This window comes from Tenebrio molitor, chromosome 8, assembly GCF_963966145.1.
Source record: "Tenebrio molitor chromosome 8, icTenMoli1.1, whole genome shotgun sequence".
NCBI classification, from domain to species: Eukaryota; Metazoa; Arthropoda; class Insecta; order Coleoptera; family Tenebrionidae; genus Tenebrio; species Tenebrio molitor.
The window spans coordinates 1,381,442-1,405,237 of record NC_091053.1 but is presented as its reverse complement, the minus strand read 5'-3'; the positions used below and the strand labels follow the sequence as shown (position 1 = coordinate 1,405,237).

General features: G+C 41.4%; 1 protein-coding gene across 9 annotated transcripts in view; it reads right to left on the bottom strand.

The window, feature by feature from the left end:
- The window catches only part of CASK (peripheral plasma membrane protein CASK), a 165,891-nt gene that overhangs the window by 14,354 nt on the left and 127,741 nt on the right, over positions 1-23,796 (bottom strand). For all 9 annotated transcript variants that reach the window (XM_069056590.1, XM_069056596.1, XM_069056591.1 and 6 more), the window contains one exon: positions 217-408. In XM_069056590.1, coding sequence (XP_068912691.1) covers positions 217-408 — 192 coding nt within the window. The remainder of the gene's footprint in view (positions 1-216; positions 409-23,796) is intronic.

Genomic DNA, 23,796 nt, shown 5'->3' with positions numbered 1-23,796 from the left:
ATTTAAAATGCAAAATTTGTTCAAACATTTTTCTTTTTAAAGCACTCTGGTCCTTCAATTATCTTTTATGTAAAGAGGGTGCTTTCATAAACGGAACGGTTTCAGTATCTGACTCGGTTAATAAGATCTCTTGATAATTCAAAAAGTGTTATCTTCCGAACTTTTTACAACTCCTCGAACTGGCAATTCTCTTTTTTAATTTTTTTTCTCACTCACCATCGGTTCGTCGGTGTTCTTCTGGAACTGCACCAGTCTCACTCTCGTTACGTTCTCCATTTCCACCTCGCCGTTGGGACCGTCCAGATCGTCGCCCCCGTTGAGGTACGGCAGCAGCGGCGGGGGCGTGACCCGCATGGCATCTTCGCCGTAAATTTCGTGCGCCACAACATCATGTGCTTGTAAAAGAGCCTGCAACAAAAACACCTGTTCACGGAACTCCCGTTACTATTCGACGAAAGCTCCCGCCCGTAAATTACTCCCTCGTACTCGTAATTATGCGGAATTTGACGCGCGCGAAAGCCGACACCTCGCAGCCGGTGGTTCCACGAGGTTGCATATTCCGAACGGTGTTATTTATGAATATTCAAAGGCGGTTGCAGCCGTGCAACCGAGCGTATTACTGCCTCACCTTGGAGGGTAATTAACCGAACCGGAAATAAATAGAGTGTGCGACGGCGGGGCGGCGCGAAAGGGGTGGCAACACTTGGGGTCGGGTTTCCTGTAAGACCTTTTCTCGGGGAAGGGCTTCCAGAGCCTTTTCAGCCACATTGACGGGAAGATTCGGGATGGGTACGGCGAGGATGGGTGCGGTAGGTACTGAGACCCAGCATTCGCCTTATCTGTGATATGACATACACCACGATGTGATGGTGTGGGGAAAACTCTGAAAAAAACCCACACCTAGTACCGGGGTTAGAACCCGGGACCTCTCGAATGTAAAGTGGCGCGCTAGGCGCTTGGCCACAACACTCGGTAATAATGAAGCGGATCATCAACTTATACGTGAAAGCGGAATAATTGTCGCTGCGACTGCTTGAAATGATGAAATACATATCTCAAGACGCAGACTTAGTAACAACCCTGTTGAGGCAATTCCAATCCAGTCAAATTAAAATGTTGTAAAGAAAATCACGGCGGATTGAACAAAATTGTATAGAATTTTTTTTGTGGAGTAGAAAAAAGTTGGCCACGTCAGAGACGTTCAAAAACGCGCCGCGAAATATTTCAATCTCGCGTGACTTTCAGACTCGCCCCGGATTATTAACAGTTAAAAAATAATTGGACAAGCGAAACGAGAATGTATTATTCTTGTCCCCAGAGCTCTAAAAATCGAAACGATCAGGATTAAGCGAATACAAAAACACTCCTCAAGTTTTCATGACCATCATTCTCCCCAAACATTTCATTTCCGGGCAATTATCGGAAGTGAAAGGAATGTTAATTAAGTGCCTCCGAAAAAACGGCCCTCCATTGAAATTTTTAATTGAATTTATGAACGACTACTCCTGAAAAATTCAATTAGGACATCACTTTTGTGATGCAAAACGCAGGTAAACATTTGAATCTTTAGTCCTTTCGTTTCGTTACAAATTCGTTTGGAAAACCGCGTCCACGCAGGTCCCAAAAACTGCACAATTCCCAATTTGCAAATCCCGCCGCGGGTCCACCTCGAAATCCGGATTATTCCGGAAACGATCCCGCACCTCGCCCACGAAATTTATTAGGTTCGAATCTCGTTAACTGATAAAGTGAATTTTTCCTTGTTGGACTTGTTTCCAGATTTATCGTTTTAATTAAAGTCCATCGATTCCTTCCATTGTGACCGGGCCATTAAAAATAACAACAATTCTTCAAACACGCGGGAAAAAAAACCGAGCGCAATTTACGACCAAACTGCACCCCCGGGACCGCATTTTATTACTTAAGCACACACCGTACTTGGGTAAATAAACGGAGTTTTCTCGGTTCCATTTCCGGGTTAATGCGGATGCGTTCGGGGACTCCCCGGTCGGATTCGTTTTAATCAGAGCTCGTAATGGACAATTTTCGGCTTCCGTGAAAGTGGCGTTCATGGTGAAGTGAAGCGTTTATTGGTAACCTAGCACAAAAACTAAAAAGAAACGAAGTTAAAGAAAGAAAGGGTGACAAAAAAGAAAAAAAAGAAGAAGTAACAGAAGAAATGATGGTACAGGATGAAGAAGTTACTTTAGTAACTTCAAAGGAAGTTATGAAAGAAGTTAACCGTAACATAAATCCAAAAAAGCTCCGGGATTCGGGTGCGGTAGTGACGTGAGGCCTCACCGGTTTTCCCACCAGGATCGGTATTGATTTTATATTACAGGTATAATATATTATACAGGGTGTTTTTGAAATGCGTGCACAAATTTTAACCACGAGCTACTGCCTTATTTTTTGAGCAACAATTTTTTTTAATTGCTTTTAGTCTTCTACGTTGTCAAACAATCTCGTAGGTAAAATTTCGGCACATTTTAAAAATACACCCTGTATAAAACATGATATACAGGGTGTATTTTTAAAATGTGCCGAAATTTTACCTACGAGGTTGTAGGACAACGTAGAAAACTAAAAGCAATTTAAAAAAATTGTACCTCAAAAATTAAATGTCAATTTATTTTTTGACATAGAATTTTTTAAATATTTTTTCCGAGTTCTACATGAAGCCAGTAGCTCGTGATTAAAATTTGTGCACGAATTTCAAAAACACCCTGTATAATATAAAATCAAAGGTATCAGCCATCGAGCCGGTCGTCGCTTCTGGCACCGCTTCGAAACGCGATTTTAATAAATCACGAGAACATTTCGGTCGAACGTCAAAAGCGCGCAGAACTATGAGCCGCCCCCGGAAATTACGCATTTTTCTACATATAACAATACGTCCCGTGCGGAGTCGTCGGATGAATCCGAAACGCAAACAAATTTGTTACATTGTGTCGCACAAAAAGAGATCCACCGGGGAATATTTCACACGCCGTCGACACCCGCCCCCCCCGGACCGGGCTCGTTGTCCGACTCCGGGGCTCGATTCCTCGCTTAATTAGCCATAACTAATGCGGATTGTTTCGGGAGCTGATTACGAGAGACCCGGTCGAGATACTCCGGAAGCTCCAACTCCGGTCGAGAAAAATGTCTGGGCTGCAACGGCTTAACACCGGATCAGGACCTCGCCCGGACTTCAAAAGAGAAAACGCCGACAAAAGAGTTTTTCGGACTCGGTGCGACATGAAATGAAACCGCGAAAATGTGCGAGTGACGGGGGAGGAAGGGGCGGTTTTTTGTTCGCACCTTCTCTTGTTTATTAGCTTTGTGTGTGTAAATAAATCAACAGGATTCGGTGGGTTGTCACTGTTCAAAAGCTTTCTCCCAACGAGGTCAACCCAGGTGTGGCTGGTGCTCGCGTGCGTTTCACAAATTTTAATTTAATCCGGCGCTTAAGTCAAAAAGGCCATATTGAAACTGAAAAAGAGAAAAACCCCGAACGAGGACAAAATTTGCAACGAACAAAATGGTTCCAGAACGCACAAAACTATACGACTTATCATGAAAAATGCAACACCCAGAAATAGCATATGTTGATGAAACAATGTACTATAACACCGTAACACAGTGGCCACATTTTGTCCCACACGATGAGCGATTCCAATAATGCGGCCTCTTTCAAATTCGTTAAGATTTCAATTATCAGATGTCAGTCTTAAAAGTTAGGTTAGTGATTTTGAGAACGTTGAAATCTTGATTTTCATAAAGGTGTGAATTATGTGTGACCTGTCGCGCCTTTATTCAACGATGAGCACGCTGCTTGTTTATAAATCGATCCAACGATCAATATTCAAAGAGGTTACGTTGTGGGGCTCTTATTGTCAAGGGGTTTAAATTCATGCACAACAGGAAAAAAGTGCAAATCTTTTTTAAGGATAAGCTGAACTGTACCAAATGAAAGGTGAGTTTCTTGGGCTAATCTCCGGATGGATTTATTTGGGGTCTCCGCAATTCTTAACCTCTTCAATATTTTCAGCTGTTCTTTTTGTCGGTCATTCAGTGCCTTTTTTGCGCAGAACATTACCTGTTTCCAAAAACATGTTTACGTATTTGTAGACTTTCTGGGCAAGTTATTGGTAAGTGCCTTGAAAGTCAGGAAACTTTTGTTGAAATTCCTCCAAACTCGAGGTGTCGAATAGGACCATTCGCCGTTCTCAAGTCTTTCTCCATTTCTAAAGTAACACTGCACAGAATTGAACAGGCACAAAGAGGAAGAAGATCAAGTCTTAAACGTGCCAATGTTTACGCTTACAGACAACGAAATTACGTCGACTAACAACATTTAACAAAGTTGACCACGGTCCTAGTCCCAAGTTGGAGATTGTCATCCCACGCTAAAGTTAGAGAGTCTCTCGACGGCAACACTCTTTTGCATTAACAATTACACTGCAAGCGGTGAATTTGACAAACTTCCCAAACTACTAATCGCCCTAGAGATCGAGAGTGCATCAGGATCGCCTCCGGAAGAATAAAATGCATAATTCATATCGAAGTTTTATCTGCAACGCAACGTAAACTATCGCTTCTCTTACGCTTTCTGCCAACATTTTTGCCACGGTAATTAAAATTTTATTCTAATTTTATTCCGTCCAGGGTGTTTGAGCTGTACGCACTGCTTGGAATCTTACTATTATTAATGTCTTTTTATATAAAATGAGTTCAAAGTGAGTCGAACGCTGTGCAAACAGTTCAAAATATTAATCAAGTTTGAAGCGTAGAGCAAGCGTACTGTGCAATTTTGGTCTGGAAATTTTCGCAATGGCGACATAAATTTTAATTAAAAGATTTGATCCAAGTAAGTAAAACTATGTCCCGGAGCAAGAAACAAATTGATGCTGAGAGTAAAAAAATCGGCGTGGACAACGCGGTGCCCGTGTGGCGTACCGCGAACTAACGCATTTCGGATTATCTTGTCTTCATTACTCAGTAATCTTGTGATAATAACAAGCGACCTTCTTTGATATTTCGCTGCCAAATTAAACTAGAATTTGTATCATAGTACTTTTTATTTCACAAATGTTGAACCTACACTGATAAAAATGATATTTTTGGCGAGCGAACTGATGTGAAATGAATCTTACGTGACAGTTGTTGAAATGTGTTGTTCGTCCAAACGAATTGTATTATTGTTTTCACGATTTATGAGGAAATAAGAAAAGTATTCCGTGTGACATTTCGTGTGATCTGACGCGCATTCCCACACCACGCCACACGGGCACCACAACCAGTTTCCTGAAAACGGTCCAACCGATGGGAAAGTTTCAGGACTGATCCAGTATTATCCAAATTAGTTAGAGAAGTAGTTTCGTTTGAATAAAAATTTGTGTTTGCACGACCTCTATACAGGATGCCTCACCTAAGACTTTCGAGCCTAATAACTCAGTTCCGTTGGCAAATAACCGAGATATTAGGCTCGAAAGTCTTTACTTCCTGACTGTAGGGAGTAAAGTGGCTCTTTTTCTCCCTTGGGAAAAAAAGCATAGCCAACTCAACCTTTTATGTAAACTTTACTCTCTTGGGAAAAAAGCACAACCAACTCAACCTTTTACGATGCATATTTATTTCATATTTTTTTACACGAGGCGGAGTTTGTAGCACGAGGGCGAAGCCCGAGAGTTCCACAAAGCACTGAGGGTAAAAATCATGCACTTCACTCAACCGTGCCATTCGTGAATTCACAAAATTTTCCACCTTTTTCTGGGACCGATAGACTCGATAGGAATTCGTTTATTTTTCAGAATAACACTCAAAATAAAATCAACCCTAGTTTCGTAACAACTCGTCATTTCCAATCCCCATGTTCGCCCCTTCAATTAAAATTTCTGCAAACTCCGTTGGATTTAACGAGTTTATCATAAATTGCTAATTTTGCAAATTAACACACACAGAGGAAACGTTACATCCATTAAAATTACATATGCAAATTTGTTTCTCTCCATTTTCTCAAAAAAAATGAAACATTTTATGGCCGTTAGTGTTTCTCGCTCTCTCACAGAAAAATTTTCAAAAACTGGCGCATTCTGATTTGCATACCAAGCCGAGTCCTTTCCTTTGATCCTTCCTGACATAAATTAGTTATGCTGCGAATGTCGCAGTACCAAAATTAGTGTTTCGTGACCTTGAAAGAATACTCCCAGGACGAAATCGGCACACGGAGGGATAAAAAATCGGCACAAAAACAAGACCGGCATTATAACCTTCGAGCTGTCCACCTTCGCTCCCCGGAAATTGATTCTCTCCTGTTGAGTTATCGTGGTGGAAGTTTCATACGACGTCGTAAATTTTTTTTCGGAAACAAATTGTTTGCAGGCTTGCCTCGGACGTAACATCCTCTCCGAACTGGAAGATCATTCGGTATTATCCTCCCGAATTAGAAGGATTCCAACAAGTGTTCCAAAATATGCGGTCACGCTTTAATTAAATTCCCTCGATAATTTCCGCCCCGGAGGAGCGTCCGAAAGAAGGTCGCGATAAAACCAACCCCTTCGGAACGGGATCGTAAAAAAAGAGGATCGACATATTGAAATCGCTCCCCGACACTGTCCCCATGTGTGCAGCTTTTTCATCAGGAAGAAAAAAAGCTACTGCACGAATCGTCGACCCCAAACACATTAATTGATTCAAAGTGGGCGTAATCCCCGTCATTTGTCCGGGATTAGGGTGATTTATGTGAGAAATCCGGAAGAACAAAGGGGATTTTTCAACCACCCCCGGAATCACAAACGCGTCCATAATGGCGTTACGTTTTATTCGAAATCAATTTGCGGCAGCATTGTGCAAACCGGTGCTTGTCAGTCAGACCGGCAAATTGAATTTCCAACTGAAAGCTGTACGATACAAGTTGCAAAGCTTCGTTTCTTGCTAATTTTTAAAGCTCGCGACGTCTACTTCCGTCGCGCGGTCTCCGCATCCTTCAGGACGTCTTTAATAATAAATCATGACTTGTGCATGCCGTGAGAGAGGTAACAAACAATCTCTCAGGACCGAGTGCTCGTCCTTTGTGAAAATGGAAGCACGAGTTCTCTTATTTTTCACTCAAACTAGTCAGTTTGTTTAACAAATTCAGTTTCGTTTTCCGGTTTAATTATGGAAGGACGAGTTGCTTCAACGAGCCTTGAAAAACGTTCATTCCTCCGGCTCGAATGTGACTCCGCCAGTTGGCAAAACTATTCGGGAATTCCTTTGTGCAAAACCATGAAAAAAATCGGTGTTTCACTTGCGGTGGAAGCGAAAAATAATACGGTTAAAGTTGCGAACTTCACAGTTCTCTTAAGAGACGGTGACGCCTGCGCCGTGTTGACTCTTCCTTATACAACCCTAAGTCGAACAGGTGTCAATTATTTTTGGGGGGAGCTTTCGTAGTCAGAGCTTAAAACTTGTTTGTTTGTTTTCTTGCGGCAGCTTCAACCTTGATATTGATAACGATAATTCACTTTCGAAAAGTCGATTCCGTTCAAGTTTTTGTTTGTTGTATTTGTCGGATGACTTTCCCATTGCTCGGGATGTTTTGTTTTTTTTTAACTGGAAGAAGAAAAACGCCAGATTGCAACTTGTCGACAACTGAGTCGGATGGAATTTCATCTGCAAGGTAATTCCAGAAATTGTGGAAATCTACGAAAGAATTATTTTTTTCTCCAGTGACGGACGACAAAGAATAGTTTTCAGTTGGCAATTCGTTAGGATTCAATAATCAGATGTCAGTCTTAAAAGTTAGGTTAGTGATTTTGGGAACGTTGAAATCTTGATTTTCATAAAGGTGTGAATTATGTGTGACCTGTCGGTTGTAAAAGAATTTCTTCAGATAGTGCAATCCAACGGTGAGCACGCCGCTTGTTTATAAATTGGTCCAACAATCAATATTCAGAGAGATTAGGTTGTGGGGGCTCTTATTGTCAAGGGGTCTAACTTCATGCACAACAGACACACGATCAGGAAAAAAATTCCAATCTTTTTTCTCTGGAGTCTCTGCAATTCTTTGTCAACCTCTTCAATATTTTCAGCTGTTCTTTTTGTCGGTCGTCCACTGCCTTTGTTGCCAGAAGCAATGTTTACGCATTTGTAGACTTTCTGGGCAAGGTGTTGGTAAGTGCCTTAAAAGTCCGGAAACTTTTGTTGAAATTCCTTAAAAACTCGAGGTATCGAATAAGACCATTCGCCGTTCTCAAGTCTTTCTCCATTTCTGAAGTAACACTGCATAATGAAAATTTTTTGCTCTTACTCTCCTTTTCCGCTTTCCAACATGCTGTTACTGTTAAACTCCTTATAGAATTTCCCGGGAATTCGCATTTCCTGTTTCCATGACAGCAGAATTATTTTGTTCCACCTTTTAACATCACTTGCTCATTAATAACGACCAAGTCGAATTCATCTACGCAGTATTTGCACAATTAATATAATTTTAATTAGTACAACACGGCAACTTGAGGCAAAACGATTAAAAATAAACACATCTGACAGTCCTCGCTTTTGAAATTTTACTCCGTGACGCATCATTTAGATTAAAAAAAAAAACAACGAAATGGACTTTGATGCGAGAAAAGCGCCCGCAAAGCTAGCTTGTGTGCTTTGTGGTGTGCGACAAATTTAATAAATTCACCGCAACTTCTATGAACACTCGAAAGCTTTTAAATCACAAGCTCTCACTATTTTACCTAACACATGGACAACAGAATAATACCCTCGTTGAAGCTGGTGCGTTTTTCCAGTTTCTATTATTTTCGCGAGACAATAACATTCATTGCGAGAATTTATTACGCTTTCATAAAATTCCGACAACGCTGAATGGGAATCATTCCTTCTGAAGTGACTTAATAAACGAAATACTTCCGAAGATGTCTCTTATTGTTATTTCGACTGGAATTGTGCAGCTCCATAAACGTGCTTGCCTGCAGGGTCTGCAGTACATTTCACCGGTCGCGGCAGTCACGTGATTAGGAGTAATGACGTCATAACGACGCGACCTTGACAAATGTTACCGCCCAAATTTCAAGGAATCTGACAACACTGAAGTGCAGTTCAATTTAGGTTGATCAGGGTGGCGTGACTTTGACGTGACCCCTTCAACTGGTACAACAATGCGAGGGGTTTATTTAACCTTCAACCAAGTAATTCGCTTTTGTCTCTGGGAAGAAGCAAAAATTTAACATAATTTAAAATCGCTCTCGGGGGAATGAAGATCTGCTTTGCAATTTTTCTTTCTCGAGCGTTATTACGCGAATTGTCATCGACGTTGTTAATTACGTGAGTGACGCGAAAAGTTGTTGTTTTTCCAGATAATTACGAAGGGTGTCCTCGTTGTTTGTAACAAGGTGGAAATTCGTAAACAATTTAATTTTCTAGTTCGTGTCTTCCGTAGAAGCGGAGGAACTGTCAGCGATGATCGTCGACTCCTCAGCCTTCAACTCCATTAATTCCGAATTAAAAAAGACCAAGAAAAGAAATCGTTGCACGTTATTTCGTTATCTCGGCCCGGAGGGACGACCATAAAAGTTAATTTATATTTGCGAGTGGAATTTACGGTGCCGTTAAAAACTTTTCGTTTCTCGTCCATTCCGGGGCAATATGATTTTCGAGGTAATTATTCGACAGCGCGGATTTTTTTCCCGATGTGAAATGTGTTCACGAGGGTGAAACGGGAGTTCCGAAAGCTTGCCACGTGCTAGAAACAATCCGGAAACGGACCCGGAGCCGGACAAGACCGCCTCCCACGAAACTGCATCGATTCGGAAACGAGAAAACGTAATTATCGACTCACATAGCATAGCATGGTTGTGTCAGAGTTGCCACATAACTTTTTCCCTCTTAAATACGGTCAAAGTTGAGCTTTTCCAGCGTTGAACAGTCCTCCGGGAACAGTTTACACTCCTCTTGTTTGTCCTTAACAACACTCCGGATAGAAAAAACTCTCATTTCGGGTTTTCACATCACACTTTATCCGGTTAGGATTGACGCCCGGAACGTCCACCTTTATAACGAACTCGTCCTTCAGAAAAAAAATAATCAAAGAGTCCAACTCCAGCTCTCAAAGCCGTCGCAAATATGCGAGGGCCGAATCTTTGAATTACCACTGTTGACTGATAATTGCGGAAATTTGCCGCCAGGGGGGGGGGGGGTAAAAACGCGAAATCGAACTAGGTTTTGTAGGTTTGGCAAGGCCGTCACGTTGGCAGTACTGGTGCATAAACACGTGACTCATCCGAGATGCCATTCTCAAAACATCTCTCTTGTAACCGACGCGGGAAAAAAATCTCCGCCCCCGCACCGACAACATCAATCAAGCCCCCCGGAGCGTCTTAGAGCTCAACGGCGAGATCATAGTTCACTGTCGGATCTCGGGTCAGTTTAGAGAAATCTGCATAAGAAGATTAATGCGGTCGCGAGTCCCGGATCAGGTCCGGCTTTTGTTCTTCCGTCCCGGAGTTTCTGTGTTTTTCACCATAATAAACTCATAAATAAGGCGAGACGTTTGGAGAAGTTTTATTCTTTCAATTCCACTTCACGCGAGGAATTTATAAAATATGTTTTCTTTACGGGCCCGCCCTGATTTATTAGATCGACGCTTTAAGAGAAAAGCTCGAGCTGACGGCTCGCCTGATTGGGAGCTTTCCGAGGTTCGGACGGCTTCATAGAAATTTAGGACGGGGGTCGAGTGTAACAGCCGCAGGTGCGACCGATTCGAAATCGAAAGGTTTCCCCCCGAGGTCGCATTTCGGGGGAAGCACCCGGTCGGCCTTGGCGGCATCAAGAGTTATTAAAATTTCACCGCGAGCGTAATTCGAGAGACCAAACCTGGATCGTCCTACCACATTTTACTTGTGGAGCTTTGAGCAGAGCACCCGTTAAAATATTTAAGCTCTGGTTGGTGCTACACTTTAGCAATTTCTGAGCTTTGAATCGTTCGCTTTCCTTTAAAACATTCAAGCAAACCGTAAAATTGTAGCGAACACGTTCACTAAAATCCTTAATCTCGCCTGGACGATATAAAAAAAATCTGGATCTTGATTGTTCCTTGTTAACAATACATCGGTGGCCCAATCAATTAAGCGTGTTGCCAACTTAAGTCGGAAAGTTTCTTAATAATCCCCCAAAAACTAGAAGCCAACGTCATTCTAAAAGTATCGCCCACTAGGATATTGAATAACTTTTTTCCAGATAATTTCTTTGATGAGACTGTCAGTTAAAAAACCCTCTTGCCTTGCCTTACTGAAGTTTCCTTAATGCGCCACAAAAAATCTAAGTTCATAAATGTTCAACTAAATTTGATTTGATTGCGGAAAATGCTTTTAATGTTTCGAAAGCTAAAAGTTTTTGTCTTCAAGCGGTCGAAAATCGCGCCTTTGAGACGGTTAAAATTTCTTTTTTTTCTGAGCGGAGTAGAAGTACTTCAAGAACTAGGAGTAGAAGTGTACTACAGGCGGCTCGACCGGGTCAAATGTAAGGTCATTTGAAGTATTTGTCACGATTTATTTATCAATTACAGTAACGATAAATTTGTCCCGAGTAGACCGCGGTGTAGCGAGCTCGCCTCACAGATGCCAATTTACGTCGAAACATTAAACCCTACACGTGAATTTCTAATTTAATCCTGATTTTACTTTCTCTGTCGCAGTTTCCCCCGAATATTTTTGTTTTCAAATTTGCGCTTTGTGGGCCAATTTTATTTGTACTTTTTGAGATAAATTTTCCTACACAATTACCTCACTGAATGACAAAAACGCTTCTAGCACAGCACCTGGTAAAAAATTCCTGCAAGTTTTATTTTATTTTATGGTTGGGTCGCTGCATTTTCCGCAAATTTCGTCGGTGGGAAAATTTTCGAAACGACGGAATTACAAAATCGAGAGCTGGGGAGCGGCGACGCCGCACAGAGCACACAAAAAGTCAAATTTCCAGCGCCACAAAAAAATTAATTTGCCACAATTCCGCGTTTCACAACAATTACGCGCAACAAAAATTAACGAGGCGTACGTCAAAAAAACCCTCCGGCGTCGACACAAGGGTTGTAAAAAATAATAAATAACGTGCAGTCCGGCCGAGGCGCACCACGTTTCTGCACGAGAGCTCGACGCTCACTGGTCGTACAACACTCGACGAAGTCGAGGGGTGCGCAGCCTGGTGCAATAACACGACTCCGGTGTCGAGGGCACTCCGGACCGTTCGGGGTCGGCTCCGGTAAAAGTTGCGGCGCTCATCGCTGGAAACGTCTTCGTCTGAAGAGGGTCGGAGTGATGGATGGTAAATCAAAGACGCAAACGAGACGGGTAATGACGGCAGTTAAGGGTTGGACGACGATTCGCCAAGTTTGGGGGAGGAAAAAACGATTTTTTATGGTGGTTAGATCTCGCAGGAGTTACGCTCGATTAGACGGAACGGAAGAAAAAAGATCTGTTCGATGATTCGGATTGGTCCGTAATCGTTTCGGAAACCCACGAAAAAATCAAAAATAAAACGGGGGATGAGCGCCGACGAATTACGGACTCATTAGTTAATCCTTTACCGAATTCCGGAGGGAAAAATTGAGCGAAATTCGTAAAGTCGTTATCGAGACACGACCGGAATAATAATAATAATAGTGATGTCGTGTAAAAAGTGGGCGTTCAGCGCAGATAAATGATAGAAATATGAAGAATGATGAATAAATTCGGCCTGGATGCCGTGCCCTCTTTTAATAAAAAGTGATACTGACAATGTTTGAAATCTGGTCCAGGGCTTCCTCACACGTCCTTATTAAATGGAGATGAATTCTTTGTAATTTTGAAGAGTTTGAAGATTAAAAAGTCGACATCTGGAGTCAAAAAAAAAATATATCTTGATATCATATATGGGTTATGGTGTTTTTTATTTCCTCCCTCAGGAGGGAGGATGACGGGAAGATTCGGGATGGGGTCAGGGTGGGTATTGAATTAAGGTACCGAGCGGTGAGTACTGACCCAGCATTCGCTTGATCTTTGATTTGAGACCTGTGCTCATATCAAGATGTGGTGGTGTGGGAAAACCCCTGAAAAAAAACCTACACCAGATCACGCCGTGCTGGGATTTGAACCCGGTACCTCCCTAATGCAATGCGGCGCGCTAAGCGCTTGGCCACAGCACTCCGTGATTTTGTGTTGGTCGACTCTCAATTTAAGTAAAACTGTTTTTTGACCAAACAAATTAAAATTGAGAAGTACAAATGATATTTAATTTAATTTCCCACTAGTGTCGCTTTCGACTTTTCGCTGAGCGTGTTGATTCGACAGCACCACACACGATTTAACAGTTGTGCAAATTTTCTCTTGTTGCTTCAGATCGTCTAAGAAAACTAATTCTGTGGCCATAAACTAAATTCAACAGTCTAGACCGCTAATGTTTAATTAATTTTCCACCTCCACCTTCGTTGAAACGATTTCAATTCCAAAGCTAATCAGTTCTTGATAATTGCCACATTTCAGAAACACGCACAAATACGCACAGTCGAATAAAATTTGGTGAACTAAAAGCAAGAGGCGACCGACAAACAAAACATTCTTACAAATTGCAACAGTATTCGTGACGTGGGGGATGTTGCAGTAAAAAGACGGTCGTTACGGCAACGGAGTATTAGAGACCGATGCAGGCCTGGAAGAACGAAAGCAGCTTGTAGCTTCCATTTTGTGGCCGGAAGTTCAGCAACAGCAGAGGGTATAATGAGAAAACAAGAAAACCGCGAAACTGGTGAAACGATCATCATAACATCCAGATTTGTCACTCATAGAAAGCCTCGAGGCATCCCACGAGTAGAATGTTCAGAATATGCAAAGGTAATATTGGCTAATACAATGAAACAAAATAATGTATTATTTGCGTTTTGTTTTCTTTGTATTTCTTCCACAAAAACGATTTTTTAATTAAATAAAAAGCTGTAATGTATGTTTCCATTGTGTTTTTTTACCGCATTCGGCAATTTTTTTCTGCGCAGTTCACAAATATGCCCAAGGAAATCGAAATGCCAGAGTAAAATTGTACAATTTCAATTTCAAAACGACTCTTCGAACGAGCGCGGAAAAAATTGTGACCCCTAACGTGGAAATGTCGAATGCAGTTTCTCTTTACCCTCGAAGAAACAATCCGAGATTTGATTTGCTCGGGATGAATTCAGGATCCGCTGTAATAGAGAAAGAATGCAGAAAATTGTCCAAGAAAACGGGACGCGTTAAAATTGATGCAATATAATTAAAGAAAAAACAACCAAAAAAAGGTTAAACTTGTGTTGCTTCTTTGCAGTACGTTGTGGCTCATCAATATTCATGCATCAGAGTTATCGAACAGGGATCGATAGTGTAAAACATCGTGCAAAAAAGACATCCACGTAGAACTCGCGGCTTTGTTTGATAAATAAATATTCATGTGCAAAAAGGAAGATGAATATGTTGTGGAATATTTGCGCATCAGTTTTCAGAAATTTATTTAGAAAGTTTTTTCGGCGAGTCAAGCAACGTTTAACGCGGTCAGTATTTGGATGGGTGGCCGCCGAGGAAACGCGCTGCGTTGCAAATTCATAGCTTCGTTACTTGATAGAAATATCCGTGATGACAAGTAAATCCGGTCTCGATGCCCTATATAATAATAATAATATTGGCTGAGGTTTGAGAGGTTGTCATTGTTTCACATAATTATATATTTGTTCGTCGTTACTTGACCGAGTACTGTGGCCCAGCGCCTAGCGCGCCATTTTACATTCGAGAGGTCCCGGGTTCTAACCCCGGTACCGCCTGACCTGGTGTGGGTTTTTTTCATAAGTTTTCCCACGCTATCATATTGTGGTATGTCTCATATCACAGATAAGGCGAATGCTGGGTCAATACCTTCCATCCTCACCGTACCTATCCCGAATATTCCCGTCAATGTGGCTGAAAAGGCTCTGGAAAGCCTCAGCAGCCCCCGCCCCACGAAAAATGTATCCTTGATAGCAATGCCAGGTCAGTGTTGTTGGGAATGGAAAATAATAATTTCATCTGTTATTCGCTGTTTGGAAAACATTTTTCGTGAGTCATGTTGAATAAAAAAAAATGTCCAATTCATCAACAGAAAGGCAAAATGAAAAATAAACTAAAAACTCTACAGGTTGACCGGTGTTGTTCAAAACCGAACGTGTTATTCGATGTTACCCATAATGCAACATGTCGATTCGTTCGTTACACACTAGTGCGACAAAACAGAATATTAAATATTGTGTTCGCGTGTTTCTGACGCTACAACGATCAACCTGAAATCAAACCGCATTTTTCACGGGTCCCTTCACTCACACACGAACAAACAGAAGCACGCTGACATTCAACGGTAATAATATTGGTTTCTGCTGACGTTTGTGGTTTGTGCATCAACTACTCTTTGTGCCGTTCAGCGTTCACAATTTATAATTAATTTCGGAAACAATTTCAAAGACAAAAGACATGATGCCTCTGTACAATAGGTGTCGACTGGAATGGGATAAAGTTGTCGCATTTGGGCGCAACAAAGCACGAAGGCTTCCAAGAGAAAGAAATCTAAATTTTTCTGCTTTTGAAGTGTGAAAATGTGACGGAAAATGATGCACCTGGGAGTGGAATAAGTTAAGAACTAAGACTGTGTGGGCATCGTGGTGCCCGTGTGGCGTGGCGCTAGCTAACGTCTATAGTGTTAGAACATTTAGACGAAAACGATGAGCTCATCGAGGTGTGGAATTTAAGATGTTACATTTTGTATTCTTTGTCGATGCAAATAATTGGACGCTTTTTATGAACTCCGACGCTTCCCAAATCGTTATCCTACAATTCACATTTTCCGCTTTCACGTCAATAATTATCCGGATTACATTATCCAAACACAACAAATAAATTATACATAATCGCAATAAATGAAGTCTGCACGTTTCCAGGCCAAAGCTTTCAAACGTTCATCAATTGGAACAAACAAAACGTCGATCCCAAATCCACATTTTAACGTTCGACGCGTAAAAGCACATCCGCGATTAATTCACGAGTCCGTTTTTGGAAAACGCAACCTGTTAGCCGAAACCTGAAAAATAATCCCGACGAAACTCGGAAGCAAAGAACTCTTCGTGTGTTTATGCAAGGTCTCGACTCCCGCTCGATTATTATGACGAGGCTCCGACTTTCATTTACATAAAACCCCAAAAACATCTTTGGATGCTCTGGCATTACTTTTTTTTATGTGGCTTTCGGCCACCGAAAGGATAAATTTAATTAGGAGGGCTTCCGCCTCCGACGCGGCTTAATTTATTATTCCGTTTTGCATTGTTTAACATAAATTTCACCTAAAAAGTAACCTGTTATAATTCGTTCCGGTGAAACGGTTCGAGTTAATTTTTTCCGTTTCCCTGTAATTAATTAAATTTAATTGCGGAATCGAGCGCCAGGTAGACAAGATGGGCGCGCGTACAGAACCCCACACGGCAAAGCGAAAATTTTCTATGTATGTACGCATGTTTGTATCTCTTGAACGCTTATAACTAAAAAACTGCTGAACGTAGTTCGATGAGGTCTTCAGTGGTACTTAGAATGTCTCTTTAGCTCAAGTTTGAGTACCCACACAAGTCATTGCATCACCTTGCAAGATGGCTGACAAGCATCGAAAAAGATGATGAAAATATGCGAATTTTTCTAGCTGACACTCTTGATTTCACATTTACAAATGATATAAAGATCAAGATTGAGATGAAGTCTCAACAGGAAAGGATACATCTTTCATTCCCCCCGGAGGGGGGCGGGCTGCTGAGACTTTCCAGAGCTTTTTCAGCCACATTGACGGGAAGATTCGGGATGGGTACGGTGAGGATGGGTGCGGAAGGAAGGTGGTAGGTACTGACAGGTTGATACTGATCCAGCATTCACCGTATCTGTGATATGAGACATACCACGATGTGATGGTGTGGGGAAACCTCTGAAAAAAAACCCACACCTGGTCAGGCGGCACCGGGGTTAGAACCCGGGACCTTCCGGATGTAAAGTGTCGCGCTAGGCGCTTGGCCACAGTACTCGGTACACCAACAGACACTTTCATGTGTTTATGAACAAATATAATATTTCCAAATAATCGCGTATGAATCAAACCCCGAGTCAAGTTTTGCCGTCCTGAGCCACCCCTAATCCCCAATCACTTTCGGCATTACCCGATAATTACTGGCATAACATCACACAATTGATGAGCCGCTGTTGTGCCGCAGGTCGCATTAATTTGCAACGGCATCGTTTGATTTTATTTGGTAGTTTGTCCAATCGCGGTTTGGTCCGTTCGGAATTGCTCGTTAAATCAGTCCTCATCTGATATTGGTGGTTCGGGGTAAACTAATTATTTCACCAAGGTATTCGCTTATTCGAATGAATCGTTTCTTTTACAGAAAAAAGCAACTATGTATGTCAAAAAAAAAACAGCCGGAAATTGGATCAGTGTTGCACAAGCCGGAGAAGAATAGAATCAGAGGAGACCTATAGTATTCTCAATTTGGTTGCAGGTCGTAAAATTTTACGACCTACAACTAAATTGAGATTACTATACGCTTGTTTGGTGGCAGACAAGTTGCGGGGCCGGTGCCACCCCTCGGAGATCCTTCGGGGGCGAAATGCACCCGGGAAAATGCACTGACCGCAAATGCATATTCAAATATAAAACGTGGGCTGTTAGTTCGGCGAGGTGGGAAATTTTACGTCCTGACCGCAGGACAATTGCCGTGTACAACACGAGTCACTGATTAATGGACGGTCCAATTTAAAATTTAATGTTCCGGACGAATCGAAAATGAGAAAGGTTGAAGACGAGATCGTCGGGGGCGGCGGCGCCGTTGAAAATTTCATCCTGGAGACGGTTAATGCGAAAAGATAAAATTATGGATTAGAGGTCGGGCCAGTAAAACTGAGATGTTTTGGATTATTTAAACCCTGCAGGGGGATCGAATTTAATCTGGAAGTTTTCGTGTTAGGAGGAGAGATACAGTTTCTGGCGCTAATCCGGGATTAATTAGTTGAGATTTTGCTTAAGGGTTTATATCGTTGCACGAAAGTGCATATCTGTATTTTTATTTCAAACGCAAACATCACATCTGGGACGAAAATTTAAATGTCAATACTTTTATACCATAAAACAACGTAAAAGTCCTCCACCAATCATCATTTGCTTGCGATTTATGTCGACAGTTTTACAAATATAAACGCAAAGCCTGGTTTTACAATTAAAAATGCCTCGCTATTCGAGACTTATGGTTTCGTGCTGTCAGAATAAGTCAAAACAAATAAACCAAAACGTAGGCGCGCCATCGAGATGAAGAGAACTTTTATTTGTCTCTCTGCCGGTAAAAGCATCACTGTTGGTTTCTCACTTTCTTACTGAACGTCCAAAATTTCTAGCTCTATTTCTAGAACAGCTTTTGATCTTTTTACATCGGTCAAAGTCTCGCAAATGTAGCGCAGCTGCAGTAAATCTACGGAACGTCCAGGAAACTTGTTACTGCTTGTGATGCATTTCCAAACGCTCCACCACACAAATCACCATGTCTGGTAATTCAGAATTGGTGGAGGATCCAGCCTGGTCTTGGAATATGGAATTAATAAAACGGGTTTTACCATTGAAGAATGTTACTTTCGAAACGGGGTGAATAGGCAACCAATAAAACGACTGTGCATAGCAGTATAATTTTGCGTAGGACCCAATCTAAGACAAACGTTTCAATAAAACAACAGAGAGGTAGCACTCTAGATTTGTTTTTTTATCACCTTGTATATTTATTTTTAATTTGTTCCTGACACAGTAAGAGATAAATCTTCGAAGGTAAAATAGCAAGACCTAATTTTTTTTATCGGATACATTCTTCAATTTTACTGGTTAGGCCCGAGAGCTTTAGCTCGAGGGTTTCATCTTTGATAAAAAATGCCCAAATATCAATGAGTAAAATTGTCTAGAGCAAAAATGTTTAAGTGAAAATTGGGAAATTTATCAGATATTAAAAATTAGGACGTGTTACAAACTTTAACGTTGGGTAATTATTTATTTATAATTCAGGTATTAAAAACACAATTATTAAAAACAATTTGAGAATCTGACAGGAGCAGCATGCAATTTTAATCAGTTTTGGGACATGACAGAGTAGTAGGGCGTTTTTATCGCGATAAACATTTTTGATTGGATGAAACCAAGCGCTCTGATTGGCTAACCACGCACGTTTGATATACGTGGGAATTAATTGAAAAATTTATTTCTGATATTTTTCTTTTGACATATCACAATCAGGTCATTTCCATTTTTGGTTCATTTTTTTAACTCACACGGTGGGTTTGCGTGTTGAAGCGTTCGTGAAAATGCACATTTTGATCGGCGACGTAACTAACTACAGCTGTAACTTCCCTTTTCCGCCTGGCAAAAACAATTTACAAAGCAATAAAGCGCGCAAGTCAAAGTTTTGAAGTAAATTATGGTCGCACAATTTCGCAAACTTCATTCAGATCTAAGCAGAGAACCAAAAAAAAAAGAAAACTTCTTCGGGTTTAGTCAAAGCGGGACGTCTTTCGTCTTAACAAACATTAATTGAAGAAGATCCATCGCATCAAAGAGAGAAAACGACCGAAACCAAGATAACAGGTTGCCGGTGGCAACACGGACGACGTTGCAGTTTTGACGACCCCCATCTACGCATTTCCCTTGGAAAATTCGGGAAAGCACGGTCTCCATTTCACCCTAACCGCATCGACTGTTTATTAAATGAAAGACCAAAGCCAAATCGAATTAGCGAATGTTTTCCTGCGCGAAAGCTGAAAGCTTTTCGGGATCCTCGCACCCCCGAAAATCGACGAAAATAAATCCGCCGCGCTCCGTCGTGATGAATCGTCGCGGGGGTGGAAAATAAGCTGCCGAATTTGTCATAAGTGACAATTGGCGGAGGCGCCGGGCTAATGTGACGTCGCCGAAACAAACAAACTCGAAACGAATCGATAAGGACGAAGGACCTGATGGGTCCTTTAAGGTGCAAATTCGTGCCCAGGACCGTGGTAATAAAAGGACTGGAAAGCTGCACGACGCGTTCGCAACTTCCGGATAAATTACCCCGAAACTGAACTTCCCTTTCAAATTGTCAAACTAATTTAATTTTCCCCGAGACGAACTCCGACCGCAAATAGATAAACAGCGGCAATTCTAAAAATGCCATCGTCGCTGTTTTACAACGGGGTAATTTCTCGTGGGGATATTACCAGCGTCCTCGGGTCCGGCAGAGCTTTTTCACGTCCCCGAAACTTTCACTTGGAACTTGGCGACGTCCCCTGATTAAAACTGGTGACCGTGAACGAAGGGAGGGGAGGGTCCGGTGTGTCGCTAATTAAGCTCCCAGAAGGAGAGAACTGGGGCCGAAAAGCTGCAGCGTCTAGATGACCGAGAGATATGATCGATTCACTAGAGATTATCGGGTGTTGGCAACACAAATACCTTTGTAAGATGATATTTTTATCGAGGTTCTACTGGAAACGGAAAATTCGACACCCCGACGGGAATTCGGTATGGGTTGTGCTTCAACTTCTCTCTGAAGCTGTCGAGCTTAACGCTAAACGTATAGAGGGGATGACCCGATTGTGGTAAACCAAAACAACAATTCAACAAAACAGAAAAATTCGATTTCGAGTCGGCAAACTTTCAACGCCTACTAGGATCCCACATTCATTTATAGTATTATGTATTATCCAAAAATGTCCCCTGCTCCTTAAGAGGACAGTTTCCCTTTACTGATCAAGATATTTTCTCCTTTCTCAGATAAAGCTTCGAGTAGACATCATTAAAGCGCCATCAGACGCGATCGACGAGCCCTCAACGGCCCACCGAAAAAAAATCCCTTCACGCTAATGAGAAAATAAATTTCTCTACTACCGACTACTTTTTTTTTTTTTGAAAAGCTCTAAATCTCACCTCTGTACCCTTCTCCGGATTTGTTCCGCACGACAGGACCCCATAAAACAAAAAAATTTCATATCTTGCGGTAAAACCGTCTAGTCGTGAGCAAACCCTTTCAAATTGTCCCGAACTGTCTAAACCACACGAACGCCAATCCGTCCCCAAATTTATACGTTATTGAACAAACCTCCGAGGCAATATTCGTTGTATCTTTTATGCCCAATAAACGAAGTGATTCCTCGCAACAAATCGTCCGTAAACAAGAACGATCTCGACGGCAAGACCGATTTATTATTCTGTTTGTTGAGTGGGGGTGGTTGGCTCATTCGCATCCCGCCCCCACCGAGACGACGCTAATTTCATTGGGGAAGGTGCATTAATAGTGCAAGTGCATTACCAACCGGGCTAATAAATATCGTCGGCGGGGGAGCGTCGCAATAATTAAAACCGAGTGGCTCGCCTGCGCCGAGATAATGATGTTTTAATTTGAAACCTCCGGTATTAATCACGCCGCCAAGTTTCGGGAGTGTTTTTCGATGGGGGGTGGTGGCGGCGACTTGTTTTGGAGAGAGGCCGAACCACATTCTCTACTATGCAAATCGCACAATAAATTTTAAGCCCCCTGTTCTGATAATATTTATGAGGGGATTATGAGAATGTCTGAGTCAAGGCTGTTCCCAAGAACAAGTCTCACCTTGAGGGCTTTGCATCTGGAAGCGGTGGCGGAGGAAAAAAATTCAACTCACTCCAACTTTCTTCAATAGTTATTTGGATCACCAGTCCAGAAAATGATATTTTGCGAGTGTGAGTGGTATTGCGTAGCCGAGGCGCCTAGCCGAGGCGAAGCAACACAATAAGTGACGGGGCTACAACGTTGAAAAAGAAATTGTCATTCGATCAGAGAAGCTAAGCAATGCTGCGTGCGGTCAACTTTTGGATGGGTGTCCCTCGGTTGTCACATTGCACAAATAGACTCTGATCGAATTATGCATTACCAAAAGCAAAAAAAAAATCCGCCGACATTGTCGATTTAAAACCGCACCAAATTGATTTGCCTTCAAATCTAATTGCAAACATTTGCATTTTACACGCAACAAGCGGTATAATTTAATTACGATGCCCGTTTCGCACGAATCATTTATAACACAACGAGTTCACCATGCAAAAACAAACACGTTTGTCTATTACTGTATAACTGATGTGTTTGGATGCATTTATTGAAATTTCGATTCAATCGGGCACGGAATGTAATGCAAATTAATCCGCAAGTTATGATACAGATCCGGAAGGATTCCCAAAACAAGTGCAGATTTTGGCGGAGCGATTCGGGATTTTTATGTGGCGGCGCGGGACCGATAACCGCCGCCGACCCTCACGTGTGCAGACCCGAAAAGTGTAAATTAACTTTTCATCTGGATTAGCGGGGCGCACGTGTGCTTTCTACGGTTGCTTGATTCATTTTGACGAGGTTTCAAAATTTGACATTTGCATCATACTGTCCCAGTTTTTATCGATGATTGGTCCAATTTGTGTTTTACGTCGCTCACAATTATTCGAGAGTTGTTCTCGATCGTTCCTGTTTGTTTTGTGCTTTTGGAGCGATGATATGTGCCCGATTTGCCCAATTGTCTGGACTCTTCGAGGTTATACAGGGTGTATCCGAATTCGACCGACACACTTTCAGGGCAGATTCTATGATCAAAAATAAGCATAAAACTCTTAATACATATGGAGTCAAAAATGCTTAGTTTGCGAGATAATCGACTAAAAAGTTCATTCAACAAGAGGAATCAGGTGACATTTTTTGATGAAACGTACAAAAATAAAAAGGAACTATGTACAATTTACAAAAATTGTCAAAATGTGGCCCCCCTGTTCAGTGCATCCCATAAAATCCAAGGAAATCAGATCGATTAGGTTTTTGTTGATTATCTCGTAAACTAAGCGTTTTTGACCCCATATGTATTAAGAGTTTTATGCTTATTTTTGATCGTAGAATGTGCCCTGAAAGTTTGTCGGTCGAATTCGGATACACCCTGTATAATCAATTTAAGTAGTCCGATCGATCTAAGATGTCTTGTCCACCTCCTAAATTGAGTAAATAGATGCAATCTCATCGTTTTTCATTTGTTTCTTATGAACAAAACAAAACAACATGATATCTATTGGAGGTAAAAAATATCTACAATTTAAAAGAGGAATAATATTTTTGCGATAAATATCCAGATTTAGATTTGTTACAACAGACAAATCTGTAGGTCAAGCGAAATTGGAATATTTCACGGCGCGCTTTTGAATGAATACAATACGGTCTTTCTTGATTTTTTTTTAAAGGAAATTTTGTGTTTTATAAAAAAGCTTCTACACAATTTTGCTCTATCGCTAGCAATTTTTCACACTGAGGCAAATTAAGATCCAAAAACGTTTTTTTTAACGTCATTTTGCGTTAAAAAGTGCCGTAGTGTGCCATTTTTTAACGCAATTATAATTTTTTTCATTCATAATTAGTAGTTTTTTTTTAACGAGTTCGTATGTAAATTGGGTTTTTTTTTGGCATGAGTGGGCCAATTTAAAACGCGAGTAAAACGAGCGTTTTAAAGGTCCACGGGTTCACACAGGAGAAAATTTTCAAATTTTGAGTGTCGAAAAAATTGTTATCTAAACTTTCGGGCGCCAAAAAAATTTTGTATGCAACTCGTTAGTAAAGTATCTTTTTTTTACTCGGCGGATTTGCGCACTCGCTTCGCTCGAGCGGCAAATTTTCCTTCTCGCAAAAAAAGTATTACTTTACTCAGTTGTTGCATAATAGTATATTATGATACGAGTCTTATAAGAAGCATTTTATCGCACGCA